Below are 15,836 nucleotides of genomic sequence, written 5' to 3'. Positions count from 1 at the left end.
TTCTTTAAGTTCGGGCTGGGTGTTATGGTTGAATAACAAGAATATTTAATAAGAAGAATATTTTTCTTACGTATATTATATGCATATATAATGTGATAAAATCACGATCTGTGCAAAGTCATAGAAAATAATCAGATTCATGCTCATTACAGTGGAAAAAACCCCTTCCATTTCAATGACCTTTTCCAGGTTTTCAATGATAATTTGCCTGGAATCATTCAACATAATTTTGTGAAACATGATGTGTTTAATTCATCATGATCCATTCAAGTGTTTGAATGATAATGTGTAATGATTATTAACTGCCCGGCCTTAAACGTGTCATGACACACACACAAAACTGTGACTGTCAACAGAATTGGCCACAATTCATCCAAAGATGTCACCATTTATCTCATCTGATTGGTCCTGATGAGACAGTGTTAGCCAATCACATTTGTCCATTTATGCCTCCTCCAACAAGTTCCAGAGGCCGGCTGTGACGCAGCGCCGCCTCCTGCTGGACGGCACCAGGAACTCACCCTACAGGAGCTGGAATAAGAGAGCAAATATGAATATTTTATTTTTGGTTTATCGAGGTGATAATTTATTTTTTTATTGTACCTTTACCCATGTGTGTGGGGAAATGTTTTGTCTTTTACATGCCCCCCCCCCCCCAAAATGTATAACATGTAAAGAGATTCAGAGACACAGTGTGTGAGAAGTCAGGAGAATTACGCAGTATTATTTGAGCTAACTCAAGTCTGTTAAATCTGCTGCTGACTCAGCTTCAGTTCAACACTCAAAAAACAGATTGTGTTTTATTCAGAAAACATGCAGTAAGTCCAGACTTGAGTGAGCTCAGTGAGCCCAACACTTCTGCCTGCTGTGGAGCTGTTGCTCTGCTGGGAAGCTCTGTTGAATGTGTGTGAGTGTGCGTGTGTTAGAACAGGTAGACACCATCTTTAGACTTTGGTTTGTTTCACTTCACATTTTAAGGAGTTGGTAAAGACGTGCATGCACATTAATGTCCTCCTGTTTGGGTCAGTTTCCACCACGGCGTCAGAACATTCTTGTTACAGCCATCGAGAGTCGAGAGCAGCGATGGTCCACGTGTCCTCTCAGATCATGATATCTCATCATGGATATTAGCCTCAATGATTGAGTTATTTAGCAGCATTTTTTTGCATCTGACATCATCCTGACTGTTTGTTAGAACAGTGGAAGTAAGTGAGATTAAATCTTTCCAGAAGCTTTTGGGCTTGTGTTGTAATTACTGACCAGACAGACACATCCATCTCTGCCCCGACGGGTGGGTCCTGCTGCGGCAGAAAGCTGCAGGTCAAATGAGGCACTGACAGCTCTCTTCAGACGCTTTAATTATCACATAAACAGAACATGAGCAGCAGCTGGTGCAGAGACACAGACAGTCACGTAATTTAGTATCACAAATCTGAGACCTGTCAGTTCATCAGGATGAAGAAAAATACAAATTCACTAAGTCTCAGGACCTAAATCACAACCTTAAGCCTTCAATAACTATTTTTTTTACCACTTTGGTGAATATCTGTCACAGAGCTTTTATTCTGAAGTGCTGTTTCCTGCTGTGGAGTGACTAATGGGCAGCTTCTGGACAGAGACAGCAAACTAGCTTGATGACATGGCCCAACGCAAGTATGACGCTAAATATATTAAACTGTGTAGACCTCGAACTAATGACTAAGGAGAAATCTGGACCCTGTGGTTGGACCAGTTGGGAACCACTGATCTAGAGGTTATGGAGCAACATTATCATTCATATGGAATTGTGTTTGTGTCCATCTGATGAATGTCAGTCCAATATTTACTCTCTTTTAGCTCTGTTTTGGTCACCACCAACTCCTGAGGATGATATTTGTCCCTTTAGCTGCCAAATGCTCCAGTCTGTTCAGCTAGTTTCTAATTTACCTATCTAATAATCTGTGTGCTGAGCAGGTAGTGTACAACAGCTTTTTTCTTTTTCTTTTACAGCCTTTTTAACTGAAAACAATTCTGTGAAAGTGATAAAAGTGACCCAAAATAATAAAATGGTAAGCTGGACAGCTGGACAACAAGCTGGAGTTCATTAACGCTCTGTAAAGTCAAGAGGAGCTGCAGATCCTGTAGGTTCATCACTACCTTTCTCAGTTTTGTAGGGTTGATTGTTAAAAAAAATAACTATAGCTGCTTCAAAGTCACGTTTCTCTTGCTTGTTTTACTAGCCTGGAGGTCAGCTGCATAAATGTCAGTGACATTAGATAAAATTCAATCCCAAACACAGCTGTGATGATTAGTCAATTAATCAGTCAGCTGACAAAAAAATTAATCTGCCACAAAATTGATCATTGATTTATCAATATGAGACATTTTTTAAAAGAAAAAAATCCACGAAAAATATCTGTGGTTCCAGTGTCTCACATGTGAATGATTTCTGGTCTATTTTAGTCGTCTGTGATTGCAAAACAAATATCCCTGGATTCCATATCTGAAGATGTCTTTGACATTTTCGGAAATTGATGCAGAGCAACCAACGCTCCACCTGGCTTGGTCTTGACAAGGTGCTGGAAACATCAGTAAGTCCAAAACGGTAGAAAAAGATTTCCGCACACTTACATCTCTGCAGTGTTTCACTTTATTGTTGAGCTTTGGGTCTATTTGACCCTCATCAGAGCAAACATGAGGTAATAATGGACAGGCAGGTAAAAGTAACCAATCTCTAGAAGCTCCACCTCCTGGGAGTCGTAGGTTGTTGTTTTTTTAATACTGAATGGCAAACTGTGAGGCCGACAAATGGAAGCCATACTTGTCTTCTCATACAACACCAGAATACAAGAAAGAGGGTAGAACACAGTGAATACAGGAAAAGACATAAAAAAACTACAACTCCCAGGAGGTGGAGCTCCTACCACCGGGGTTGCACACAGGTGTGTGGCATACGTCAAATAGACCCGAAGTTCAATAATAAAGTGAAACACTGCAGAGATGTAAGTGTGTGGGAATATTTTCTACAGCGAAGGTTTTGGGAAACTGCAATGAGCCTTTTTCATCATTCTCTGACGTTTTCTAGACCAAACAATTAATTGATTATGCAAGAAAATAGGCAACAGAATAATCGGTAATGAAAATAATCATTAGGTGCATTCCTACAGTCCGAGACAAGTGGCAGCTGGTGTTTGCAGGCCTGCACATTCTGCCCTGATCCTGATCCTGGACCATCAGGAAACAGACTTAATGTGGGGCAAGAGGTAAAACTGGATCCAGGCTCCTCCTGAGAAAATGTTGCTGAGTTCCTGAAACGTTTATTGAAAAGTTAATGCAGTTAAAGAGGAGTATGAGTGCACCTAACAAAGTATCACAGGGCTTTCAAACCCAACAAGGTCACATGAACTTACTGGCTGTGTCTTAAATCACTCTGTGTAAGTCCATTTCTGTGAGGACGAGACAGAAGCAAGGAGCAGGCACAAAGATTTAAGACAAAACTTTATCACATGGGGAACTGTTGTGCAGTAATTTCAGAAGGAAAGATTACAAAGAAGGAAAATGAGCACCCAAGTCAAAGTTATGAGACTTATGGAGAAGCATTTCATTCACAGAAAGAAAAATAACTGAGATCTTATCTTGTAATAATGAGATTTTTTGTAATTATGCGACAGTACGTCATAATTGAGGCCTACAATTAGTTTTTCCTGTGGGGAATGCAATGCTCTTTATAGATAATAAATCAGAATCAGTGGATTTTATTTCATATTAGAATTGGACTCTGTTGTAATAACGACACATCTTGGCTTGGTATCATTTAATACATCTTAGAATTTCCATCCACTAAAGTCAAATGTTCATGCAGCATCATGATTTTGACCAGTTTTAAGAAAGCATTATATGATTTGGATGAAAAAAGTCCACTATTTTCCACGATATTGCATCTTTTTAGAGGATTTTCAGGGTATTTTATTGCTGTTTTTATTAGAAAGTCAGCAGTGTAGAGACGACAGGAAATGAGCAACATGGAGCAGAGATCTCCTGGCTGATCTCAACCTGACAGTTTGAGGTCAGTTTCAAAAAGAGAACTCCAACAATTTCACTCTTATAACATTGTTGGACTCTCGGTGGACAATTATTTTAAAAGTATTAAAACTGATGCAGCAGAACCAGACATATTTTGTTTATTCGAAGCATTGTGTTAACCTGGCCCTGCATTATCCAGAATGCAACTAGACCACAGACAGTTGGGTCAGAGATTTGTTTGTGTTATGCTTGTAGCAGCTTGAGCCTTAAGCCTCAATACCCCCTTGTTTTGTTTCGTTTTTTTCAATTTAAAACTTGCTCTGACTCAAGTGACATCACATGAGGCAAGTTATCGGACTTTGCACACCTCCCTCTGAAGCCATAAAAGGCTTTGTACAACTTTTTATTCCATATGTAGAAGTACTTGAGAGTTGACCTTTAAGCCTGCAGTCCACCAGGGCACTTTATCATGGAAGCCCATTTCCACCTGTTCATTCATTCATTCATTCATTCATTCATTTTGCGTAACCGCGTATCCTGTTAGGGGTCACGGGGGGGCTGGAGCCTATCCCAGCTGACACTGGGCAAGAGGCAGGGTACACCGTGGACAGGTCACCAGACTATCACAGGACTGACACATACAGACAGACAACCATTCACACTCACATTCACACCTACGGACAATTTAGAGTCACCAATTAACCTGCATGTCTTTGGACTGTGGGAGGAAGCTGGAGTACCTGGAGGAAACCCACGCTGACATGGGGTGCAAAATGGATTTTAAACTGGCCAATGTTATCTGAAAAATAAAAAGGAGAATATAAATGACTCTTTTGGCCACTGGGGGGAGAAAGAAATCCACAACATCCTGAAACAAAACACCTCTGTCATTATCTTAGTGTTGTTTTGAACCATCTGGACATTTTCTTGTGTACAAAGTGAGGATTTTTTCCTGATATCAACAGGATTCAAATTTTCAGCAGCTGGTAGTTAAGATCTCCTGATGGTAAAACAATATTTACTTTAAAACAGATGCAAATATCTGGCCTGTGCAGATTCTTAGTGTCACCATTATTAACAGTCAACAAACAGGTCAATAAATTATCATTTATTTCATTTCAGCAGCATCAAAGTGTTATGAAATATTGACAAACTGTAATTCACGTGTTGTCAAATGTGATAATAAAATACAAACACTGACGATCTGACAAAATTATATCTGCAACAAACATGAGACAATTATTTGTTGTTGGCATCATTCTGTTATTTTCTATTTTCAATAATTTTATGGAAACAAGACTTCACGTTGGATTGTGCACTCCCAATCTGTATTTGACTTTCAGACACTGGTTGCTTTTATGTTTTATGAAAATATAGACAAATTATGGAGCCATAGAAGTGCCACAAAATGAATAAATAAATAAATAAAATACAATAAACTTTAAAACTCTCTGTAAAAGAATATGAAAATGAATCTGGAAATAAAAGGAGGAATAAATAAAAGAGTAAATAAAATATTTAACTGTGGAAATATAAAGAGAAATAAATAAAACAATAAATAAATCAATTTAAAAAAATAAATAGGTAAAAAAGAAAAAATAGGGAAAGCACTACAAAAAAAGTAAAAGCAATGGAGAAAATAAATAATAGTGATAAAAATAAATAAATATAACACGAAATCAAATAAACTACAGAAAGTAAAGGCCTACAGAAAAAAATAAAGCAATTTATATGCAAAAAGTAATTTTTTTTAAACATATAAAGAAATATATATAATAATAAAAGAAGAAAAAAGTGAAAATAAATGAAAATGCTCACAATTCTGTTTTTAATTTTGTCTTTTTATTACCTAATTTATTTATTCTTTTATTTCTCTTTATATTTCCACATTTTAATTTTGATTTTTTTTTTTAAATCAAAATTATTATCTTCTTAATTCAAAATGAATGTCTTATTCTTTTACAGATTTATATTTTTTATGGCACTCATATGACTCCATACACAATTATAACACACTGTCTTTCGAGAGGGGAAAACTTTTTTTTTAATAAAAAAATACATTAAAAACTATTAAATAGGTGTAAGGTGCGGAAAATAAGTTAACAAGCAGAAAAAAAGTGACTTTAAGTGTAATTTTGATTTTTTATATGTTCATATGTAACTGTCTCTGAATTGAATCCGTCACCCCGGGGTGCTGCTCTGCCGGTTGTACAGGTCGTACTCCCGGTACCGGATGTAATCCTTCAATCGCTCCGGCAACGGCAGGAAGCTCATGAAGACAGCAGATCTCAGACGGAGGCGACCGAGACAACGACGGATCTTCAGACGACAGAGATGCTTCAGACTGCGGGCGTTTTCTGCAGAGGAAGAGGAGGAAACACAGGTGAATGAAGACCACAGTCAGAAAAGGGACTGATGAAGTTTAACTGAACTTACCCTGCAGCCTGCAGATCTCAGGCCACTGCTTCTGCTCCATCACAGCCGCCTTCAGCTTGGAGCACATGGTCACGTGATCCAGGTAGTCAAACAGGATGCGGACCATCTCACCTGAGAGGTGCGTCAGCCACGAGACGGTGATCACCTCACAGAACTGCACTGACAGGAGGTCAACACATGTAAAGGTGGGTCTGGATGACCTTCAGTGTGTTTAAATCAACACCATCCTGCACACTTCCTGTCATGACTGCATGATTCAAATTATTAATGAATCTGACAAAACAAACAGGAGCAGCTGCTGACTGTGAGGAGAGTACATTCTGCAGGAGAGATGGTTTCAGATGATGGAGAATTTGGTTTAACACATGTGACAGGCAGTTCAGTACATACAGAAAATTAAAATGAAAACCTAAAAACAACAAATTGTGAACGCATATCAGTACAAAAAGGCATACGTACCCCTCAATATGTAGAACATAATCATTTGTCCTTTATTTTGATAGAAATAAAAGACACTGTGTGTCAATGTTGAAACAAAACTGACACCCTTTCTGCACCGGATTTTCCCCAAAGTCTTTTTGGGTGTTTATAAACTTTTTTTGGAATTCCGTCAGTGTTCATTGTTCAGATATTTTTCCCATGAGCCGAATTATCTGCAGAGGTCTCTTCCTCTCCAAAATAAAACCAGGAAGTCACTGACTAAAGCAGTTTGACAAACAATAATTTTTTTTTTAACATTCTCAGGGCGCTATCTACAGTGGCTACTGTGAAAATGCAAATGGGCTCATCTAGAGCCAGTTTAGTTTGTCCGTTCTGGGCTACTGTAGAAACATGGCGGTGCAACATGGTGATCTCCATAGACGAGATTCCCCTCCCAATGTAGATACAAACATCTCATTGTAAGGTAACAAAAACATTCTCCTCACTGACTTGGTCAATCCATGTGAAATTTGGCACAGTGGTAGAGGGTCATGGGAGGATGTGAATGAAGCAATATTACATCAATTGGGTAAAGGGGGGCGCTATAGCAACCGATTGAAATTGCAAACTTTGAATGGACATATCTCATGCCCCGTATGTCGTAGAGACGTGAAACTTTGCACAGAGATGCCTCTCCTCATGAGGAACAAAGTTGCTTCAAGAACCCATAACTTCCAGCTATATAGAATTTCCGCCATTTTCCGCCTCAAGGTGACTGGAGAAATGTAACTAATTGGAAACTGGGTGGCGCTATAACAACAGAAAAATGCCTAAAAATGGCTAAAATATGACCGATCGCTGTGGCTCCCCCTGTGGCCGAAAGTTGTTGTTTTTTTCTAATTCTTGGTATGACTAAGTCATGGTATGGTATGCTGTACATAATCACAGAAACTGTCAGTGTGTCATTCCGTCAGTCAGTCATTCTGTCTGTCCCACGTTTTTCTACTCACTGATGTGGTCAATCTATGTGAAACTGCACATAGGCATTGAGGATTGGCATAGGTAGAAGGTGACAAAGCTACCAACGGGTATGGACTAGTTTATATATTCCATTTCTGCCAATACATCCCCCCGAAATCTTGCACACTGGACCTTTAATCCTGCACCAATAAGTACTTTCTATGTCAAAAAGGAATTTAAAAACTACATGCAAGGCATGCAAAGGCACCTCTTTGGTTTTGTGGTGTAACAAGCTCTACAGCATGGACCCCCCCCCCCCCCCCCCCCCCAGTCTGATAAACTGGAGTTCATTACCATGGTGTCTTTGATCACAGAGTTGCTCCATCCTTCATAGTCTTCAGGGATGTGGGAGCCGCTGCCATAGGGACAGTCAAAACAGCGCCCCACATCATAACCATATTTACACAGCATCCTGAGAATCACCTAACACACACACACACACACAAACACAAAGCAGGCCAGATGAAATACGGTGACAACTGTACTAACAGAATTTTTTTTTTTAAATTGTTAAATGCAAGATACAGCCATTTAAAATTGTATGCCCCTCCCCTTACCCAAAATAAAATCATTAGTCCCTCCCCAGTGCTTAAAAAATTATTTGACTAGCCTCCCCTTTGTTGCACCACCCCCTCCCCTCTCATTAATAATGAACAGGCCCTTAGTAGCAATAATAATAAGAGCAACAGTTTACCTCGTCCTTAAAAGCGTACTGCATGGCTGAGGGGAAGTGGGTTGTGTTTACTTTGCAGTAATAGTTGACGTTGGCTCCAAACCTCAGCAACAGGTCGATCATCTCATAGTTGCCCACACGCAGAGCAATCTGAAAGACACAGTTCAACAACTGGTGCACTCACAACATCTCCATCATTGGTGGAACTATTTCTTGAACTATTTCAGGTTTTGTTGTTGGTTCTTGTACAGGCACAGTGGAACCAAACCTGGCAATGTCACTGTGACAGCAAGCTTCCGGAAAACTGAACACAGTCACTGCGTTGATTGATTGTTTAAAACAAAATAGTCCCCGCACATAAAGCCACAAACTGTTTTAGACTGATCAGCCAAAACATTAAAACCACTGACAGGTGAAGTAAATAATATTGATTATCTTGTTACAATGCAATGTTCTGCTGGGAAACTTGTGGTCCTAGCCTTCATGTGGATGCCACTTGACACGCAGCACCCAAATACCACTGCAGACCAAGCAAACCCCCTCATGGCAACATCACTCCCCAATGGCAGTAGCCCCCCCAGCAGGACAATGTGTCATGCCACACTGCAAAAACTGCTCAGGAATGGCCTGAAGAACATGACAAAGAGTTCAAGGTCCAAATCTGATCAAGCATCCTTGGGACATGCTGGTATGTCATCTTGCAACCCACAGGACTCAAAGGATCTGCCGTGAAGACCCTGATGCCAGACACCACAGGGCATCCCCAGACTACCTGTGTCCATACCTTGACATGTCAAAGCTATGTCCAATCTGTAGAGGCCCCCCCGTGGATGTGCAGTATATCTGGGGTACTGGCATGTCCCACAGATGCTCAGTGGGATTGGGGACTGGGGAATGTGGAGGCCAGGTTGATGCCTTGAGCTCTTTGTCATGTTCCTTGGGCCATTCCTGAGCAGTTTGTACGATGTGGCATGGCGCATTGTCCTGCTGGGGGGCCACTGCCGTCTGGGAGTACTGTTGCCATGAGGGGGTTTGCTTGGTCTGCAATGGTGTTTAGGTGAGTGGAGCATATCAAGTAGCATCCACATATATGCCAGAACCAAAGGTTTCCCAGCAGAACAATCCATTGTAACAAGATAATCAATGTTATTGATTTCACCTGTCAGTGGTTTTAATGTTTTGGCTGATCGGTGTATATATGTGCTGACTAAACAAAGGAGATACAATCAGAGAGTTTAGAGGTTTTGGTAGGTGAAGTTTTCAACTGCAGACAGAGCCAGGCTAACAGTTCCCCCTGCTTTCAGTCTTTATGCTAAGCTAAGCTAACCAGGACCCAAAAGCAGTTCTGAGCTAAACACACAGACATGAGATTGATGTTCTCGTCTTACTCTCAGAGAGTAGGTAGAAGTTCACTGAAGCATCCACACTGATAACATGTACACATTCAATAACATTGTCATTACTCTATTAGCCTAGTCGTGTGATCAATCCACGAATTAGCTTCACGGGCCACAACCAGGGAGCAGGAACAAGTTGTGACCAGTGCCAGACCGTTGATCAGCCGCTTAAGTGATGCATTCGTAAATTAAATCTAAATGAGGATTTACTATTGGATCAATATACCGATCAGCCACAACATTAAAACCACTGACAGTTGAAGTGATTAAAATTCATCATCTTGTTACAATACAACGTTCTACTGGGAAACCTGTGTTCCTGGCATTCATGTGGATACCACTCGACACATTCCACCCACCCGAACACCGTTGCAGACCAAGAACACCCCCTCATGGCAACAGCATTCCTTGTTGACAGTGGCCCCAGTACCAGGACAATGCACCATGCCACAAACTGTTCAGGTAAATTCCCCAGATCCCAATCTGATCAAGCATCCATGCTGGTACAGCCCCCAGAGGTCCTAGGTCCATGCCTCGAAAGGTCAGAGCCAAGTCTGATCTTAGGAAGCCCTACCTTGTATCAGGGGTACCTCTAGGGTACCGGCACGTTCCATGGATGTTCGATCAGATTGGGATATGGGATATCTGGAGACCAGGTTGATGCCTTGAGCTATTTGACTGCTGGTATCAGGGAGTGTCATTGTCACTAGGGAGTGTACTTGGTCTGCAAGAGCGTTTGGGTGGTTGGAGTGTGTCATGTGGCATCAACATGAATGTCAAGGTTTCCTAGTAGAACACTGCATTGTGACAAAATGATCAGTGATATTCACTTCACCAGCCAGTGGTTTTAATGTTTTGGCTAATTGGTGTATATGTGAAGGGGGCAGCTATTCTAATGCTACAAAGGAAGTCTCACACACACATACCTGCAAACATTTGACTGGGTCTTGGTTGGGCATCGCCCCGGCCTCCAGCAGCAGTTTGGTTGACGGCACGTCGTTATTCAAGACAGCAAAGAAGAGCGCTGACTTCCTCTCGTCGTCATAGTTACGGCGAACCCAGGAAAGGAGCATGTAGTTTGGGTCATAACCTGCATCCAGCAAGGTCTGATGGGAGTTTGGGAATGGTCCATTTTAGAATATGGATCATTCTGCATAGAGTACAAGTACCTAATCTTTCTACTTACAGTATGTAAGCTGCTGTGCTTAAGTAAATATACTTAGTTACATTCCAACACTGATCTTGGCTGATAAAACACACACACACACACACACACACACCTTGATGCAGTCTGTGTGTCCTCCTGCAGCAGCAGAGTGTAGAGGACTCATCCCGCTGTCGTTTACTTCTTCCTTAGAAGTGACAGGAATCAGCAGCTTCAGAGCTCTGAGGGACAAACACACACACACACACACACACAAACCTTATCTGATGATGTAGTTTTTAACGACTTTGCAGAATAAAACAAAACAAATGTTGAGCTCATGAGATATGATGTAGTGTTTAACATTTACTGCAGGTGCCCTCTTTGTGCGACGCGGTGGATCGGCATGTGTCCTGTGAGTTTGGCCACATTAGCGTCAGCGCCAAATTCCAGCAACAGACTGATGAGAGCTGGATCTCCAGTCAAAGACGCCTCGTACAAGATGGAGGCCTCGTCCTGCGCCTGGGACAGGACGTCTGCTCCTGCAGGACAAACATCAGGAGGGGATTTAGTTCAATAAGAGACAGTACGTTGTGAAAATACCTATTTGATCCCATTGCTAAAACCAAACCAATTGCACTGACTCAATATGAGTATAGAATATTATTTTAAAATATCGACAGGAGGGTCCCATGGAAATATCAGTGCTGCAGGCCTTTTTTGAAAAGTTGAATATTTCAACCCCCTCCACACCCTAATAATTTTCATACAGTCCCTAACACCAGATCCCACTGCCATCACTTAACAGTGGAAATTTTAATGCATCATGTCTGATTTTAAAGAGATAATGTTAATATAAATATGACTAGTGAGACTAATACTAAAAAGACATCCTTGCTCTCTCACCTCTCCTCAGCAGAGTCTCCACCACCTCCACATGTCCTGCCTGAGCGGCCAGAGCGAGCGGCGTGAGGCCGTAGTGGCTGGCAGGGTCCGGCTGCGCTCCGGCATCCAGCAGCAGAGTCACCAGCTCCGCTTTGCCCAGCCGTGCGGCCTCATGGAGGGGGCGGCGGCCGTAGCAGCCCTGCTGGTTCACCCTGGAGCCCTGATGGAGCAGCAGCTTGATCAGGTCAGTGCGCTCTGAGCGGATTGCTGTAGAATGATAGGGAATATTAAGGGTCATGTAAATGCACCTTACGTGTGGTGAGATTAGTTTGTTTTGTCTCCAAGGTCAAGAGTTTCAATCTTTAATCTCTTCCTGAATTCACCAAATTGGCCACAAAAGCCTGTAACTTCCTCCTGTCACAGTAACTTTACAAAGTTGGTATAGATGGACAGATGCCAATCAATAAAAATGCACCTTGATCTGCTCAAGACATATGTTTAGATTTCAGACTACACTGTGACAGACAAACAAAAGATCTTAACAGGCTTTGAGGCAGTGAATCGTTGGTCAGCGTACCTACAAGCAGCGGAGAGTCCTGGTCTTGGTCCTCGCTGTCCGGCTTGGCTCCGTGTTGGAGGAGGAAGGAGGCGTTTTCCACCATACCTGCTTCCACTGCCACGTAGAGAGGAGTCTGACCACGCAGAGTACGACTCTCCATGGAGTCTCGGCCTGAAACTGCAGAACAGGATGCTTCACTGTTTGATTTAATTAACGTCTGTGTCATAAACAGGGTTTTATGTTAATGTGAAGCTGAATTATTAAAAAGCAGATACAAACCTTTGAACGTGAGCTCCAGGATAGTGTGGTTACTCTGAGCTGCTGCTTCGTGGAGAGGAGTCCAACCTCGGCTGTCTGTCTGTGAAAACTTATCTTTCTGTCGGACGCTCAGATCCTTCAGGAGCTTCTCGTTACCTGCAGAGATGAAGGGACAGTGACAGTAAATAGATCAGCTTTCATCTCTTTTCATATTAATGCGAGGAGCGGCCAGTGTCAGACATTTAATAACTGACAAAAAAACAAACAAACTAGATTTTAAAGTCCAACTGGAATTACATTTAGGCTGTTTTTGGAGTATAACATAATGTCCGCGTGTGTAAATGTACTGTTCTCCCGTGTGGTTTCTAAATTTTCACAATAAGAACACAGGACAGGTGATTCACAGAGCAGATATGTGCTGTAATTTCAGTTGGACTTTAAGGGACAGTCAGAAAGAAGTGAACTATTAAGACACCTTAAAGTTCACTAAATCTGTAAAATCTGTCATGAAAACTTTCTAAGGGTATTTTTTTAATTTATATTTGTTTACCGTAAATCAGCAAAAGCATTCACCTTGTTACAAGCCTTGTATCCTCCCCCCTCACCTTGTCTTATAGCAGTGAAGATCGCGCTGCCGCCTGCAGCCTCAGGCTTGGAGCTGTGGGTGAAAATCACACTAACTAAACAAAGTTGTGTTAAACTGATCAGGAAACATCATCTGAGTTTTACCTGCCGGGGATAATTCAATACAAAAGGTAGATGTAGCTGAAAAATTTCAACATGAGGCCCAAACTTTAGATACGGTGCAACTTATTTCAACTCTGATCATCTTAATTTCTTATAGATTTAAGCCTCACAGCCTCTTTTAGAATATAAAGTATTATTTAATTAAAGAACAACAGCTTCACTTTTTCCACCAGATTTTGAACTTTTAACTCCTTATTGTCCTCTAAGACCGATCTCAGATCTGCCAGCTTGGGTCTTTCAGCTTAGTGGTTCCCAACTGGTCCAGCCATGAGGTCCAGATTTCTCCTTAGTCATTAGCTCAAGGTCCACACAGTTTAATATATTCAGCGTCATACTTACATTTGGCCATAGCTGTCGGTTATTCCTTCATTCTATAGCAGGATACGGCACTTAAAACAAAAACTCTGTACGGGAAATTCACTGTACTCAAGAAGTGTTTTTTATAAACTTGACGTGTTTGTGAGTCACTTGGGGTCCATTCAGAATGGACCCGCGATCCACTTTTGGACCACTACCCACCAGTTGGGAACCACTGTTTTAGCTGCTCCAGAGAAGAGGTTAAAGCTCCAGTTGGTAACTTTTATGAAAACTACTTTGTGTCATCTTTGCTGAAACTGTCAATATATTCTGAAAGAAGTTCATGAGATAGATAGTCTGTGAAAAAATCATGTCCCTCCTCCTCTTCCTACTGTTTCTAATGGCACATGTTCCAATCAGGCGACAGCACTGTCAGCAACAACCAATCGGAGCTGAGGAATCTCTAATACAGCTGTCAATCACGTCAATTGCTCTGTGAACTGCTGTCAAACAGTAAAACTAGGCAGGGCAGATCAAATATGAATCAAGATTCTGTTTTCAGCAACATATTTTAACGTACTGTTTAGCTGTAAAATGAGAAAGTTGGTCTGGGCGATGTTTTCTTTCAGCTTGACAGTTGTCAATATGGCTGCTGGGTTACAAACTTTCCCATTTTACAGCTAAACGGTACACTGAAATATGTTTCTGAAAACATTTGAGGTGAGAAATAGGCAATGCAGGAACAGTATCTTGATTCATATTTGATCTGCACTGTCTACTTTGACAGTTTGACCACACTTCACAAGCAGTGATTGACAGCTGCGGTAGAGATTCCTCGGTTCTGAGTGCAACAAGGCTACAGCATAGACAGAGGAGAATGTTTTTTTTTTTTCACAGATTATCTGTCATTTTGTGCTTTTCAGTAAATATGAAAAAACGTTTATAAAAGTAACCAACTACAGCTTTAACTGGACTACTATCATGTCAGCATCTTAAAAACCCTGGTGGATTTTCTGTGTCTGTTTCAAAAACTTAAGCTCCTGCGCAACGTTCTGCACCGTCGTCACCATCTTTGCTGCAGAATTCATGCAACATCATTTGTAAACTAATAGAAATCAGACTGACTCTACGAGCAGTCTTTCTTTTTTAGTCAGAAAGTCCTTTTCCCCCTGACCTTAACCCTTAAATCTCTCCCCAAAGGCAAACTTCTCCCAACAGCACCAAACATCTGAGAGAATCATTTGTGACCTTTGTTTCTGTCAGACTGACCTCGTGTTGTCTCGTGTCGTGGAGTCTCTGTGGGTTTCTTTCTGTTTGTTGCTCTCCAGCAGACTTTGTTCAATCATGTACTGAGTCACTGCATCATCATCCTCGTCCTCATCCTCTGTTCGAATCTGCACAAACTCCATGGTGTCCACATAAACGTCCTGGCCCTGTTTGAAAATGCGTATTTCAATGAACTTATATGAGATCAGCAGGTCAGTGTTTGTACACTGTGTACACTGCAGTATATGGACCCTGGAGCAGTGAAACAGTGTGATTCCAAACCCGTGAGCATTAATCTGCTGTCATATCACTCTCCACTCTGCTAGTTGGAGGTTTTCCACCACATATTTGAACGTGGCTGCAGGGATTTGCTCGCATTCAGCAGAGAGGTCAGAGCGCAGTGCACGCCAGTGAAGTTCTTCCACACCAAACTGGGAAAAACATTTCTCTGTGGACCTGACTCTGTGCACGGAGGGTGCTGTCATGTTGAAACAGGAAAGGGACAAACACAAACTGTTGCCACAAAGTTGGACGAGCATTTCTGTCCAAACTTGCTCCTTGGCTCTAGGGTGGTGTAAAATCTTGGCAATATCAGTGCACAACTTTATAAAGCATCTTAAAAGCCACTTGTTTAGGTGTGATGACATTCTAACTCGTAACTGTCATCCATCTGTGGAAGTTTTTGTTGGACTTTAATAGCTGTAGATCACAGAAGACAATTCACAAATGTGT

At 41.4% G+C, this 15,836-nt stretch overlaps 1 protein-coding gene across 1 annotated transcript; it reads right to left on the bottom strand.

The window, feature by feature from the left end:
* Positions 1-2,984: 2,984 nt before the first annotated feature.
* Positions 2,985-15,247, bottom strand: LOC126386174 (dynein axonemal heavy chain 12-like). Its single transcript, XM_050038343.1, has 12 exons — positions 15,108-15,247; positions 13,400-13,452; positions 12,816-12,950; positions 12,555-12,713; positions 11,999-12,244; positions 11,463-11,634; positions 11,229-11,334; positions 10,875-11,054; positions 8,573-8,701; positions 8,173-8,301; positions 6,439-6,592; positions 2,985-6,359 (listed from the first exon to the last, which is right to left on the bottom strand). The coding sequence occupies exons 1-12, from the start codon at positions 15,245-15,247 to the stop codon at positions 6,184-6,186; spliced, it is 1,779 nt and encodes a 592-aa protein (XP_049894300.1). The 3' UTR covers positions 2,985-6,183.
* Positions 15,248-15,836: the final 589 nt, after the last annotated feature.

The sequence above is a fragment of the Epinephelus moara genome, chromosome 24 (assembly GCF_006386435.1).
Source record: "Epinephelus moara isolate mb chromosome 24, YSFRI_EMoa_1.0, whole genome shotgun sequence".
Lineage (NCBI taxonomy): Eukaryota > Metazoa > Chordata > Actinopteri > Perciformes > Serranidae > Epinephelus > Epinephelus moara.
The sequence above is the reverse complement of the archived record's forward strand: the minus strand, read 5'-3'. Positions and strand labels throughout refer to the sequence as shown.

Excerpts from the sequence above, each read along its gene's own strand:
- LOC126386174 (XM_050038343.1), bottom strand. The coding sequence starts at position 15,247 with ATGGAGTTTGTGCAGATTCGAACAGAGGATGAGGACGAGGATGATGAT. Across the intron at positions 12,951-13,399 it reads CTTCACTGCTATAAGACAAG|GTAACGAGAAGCTCCTGAAG; the intron begins GTGAGGGGGGAG and ends TCATCTCTGCAG. Across the intron at positions 12,714-12,815 it reads CCTGGAGCTCACGTTCAAAG|TTTCAGGCCGAGACTCCATG; the intron begins GTTTGTATCTGC and ends CCTGTTCTGCAG.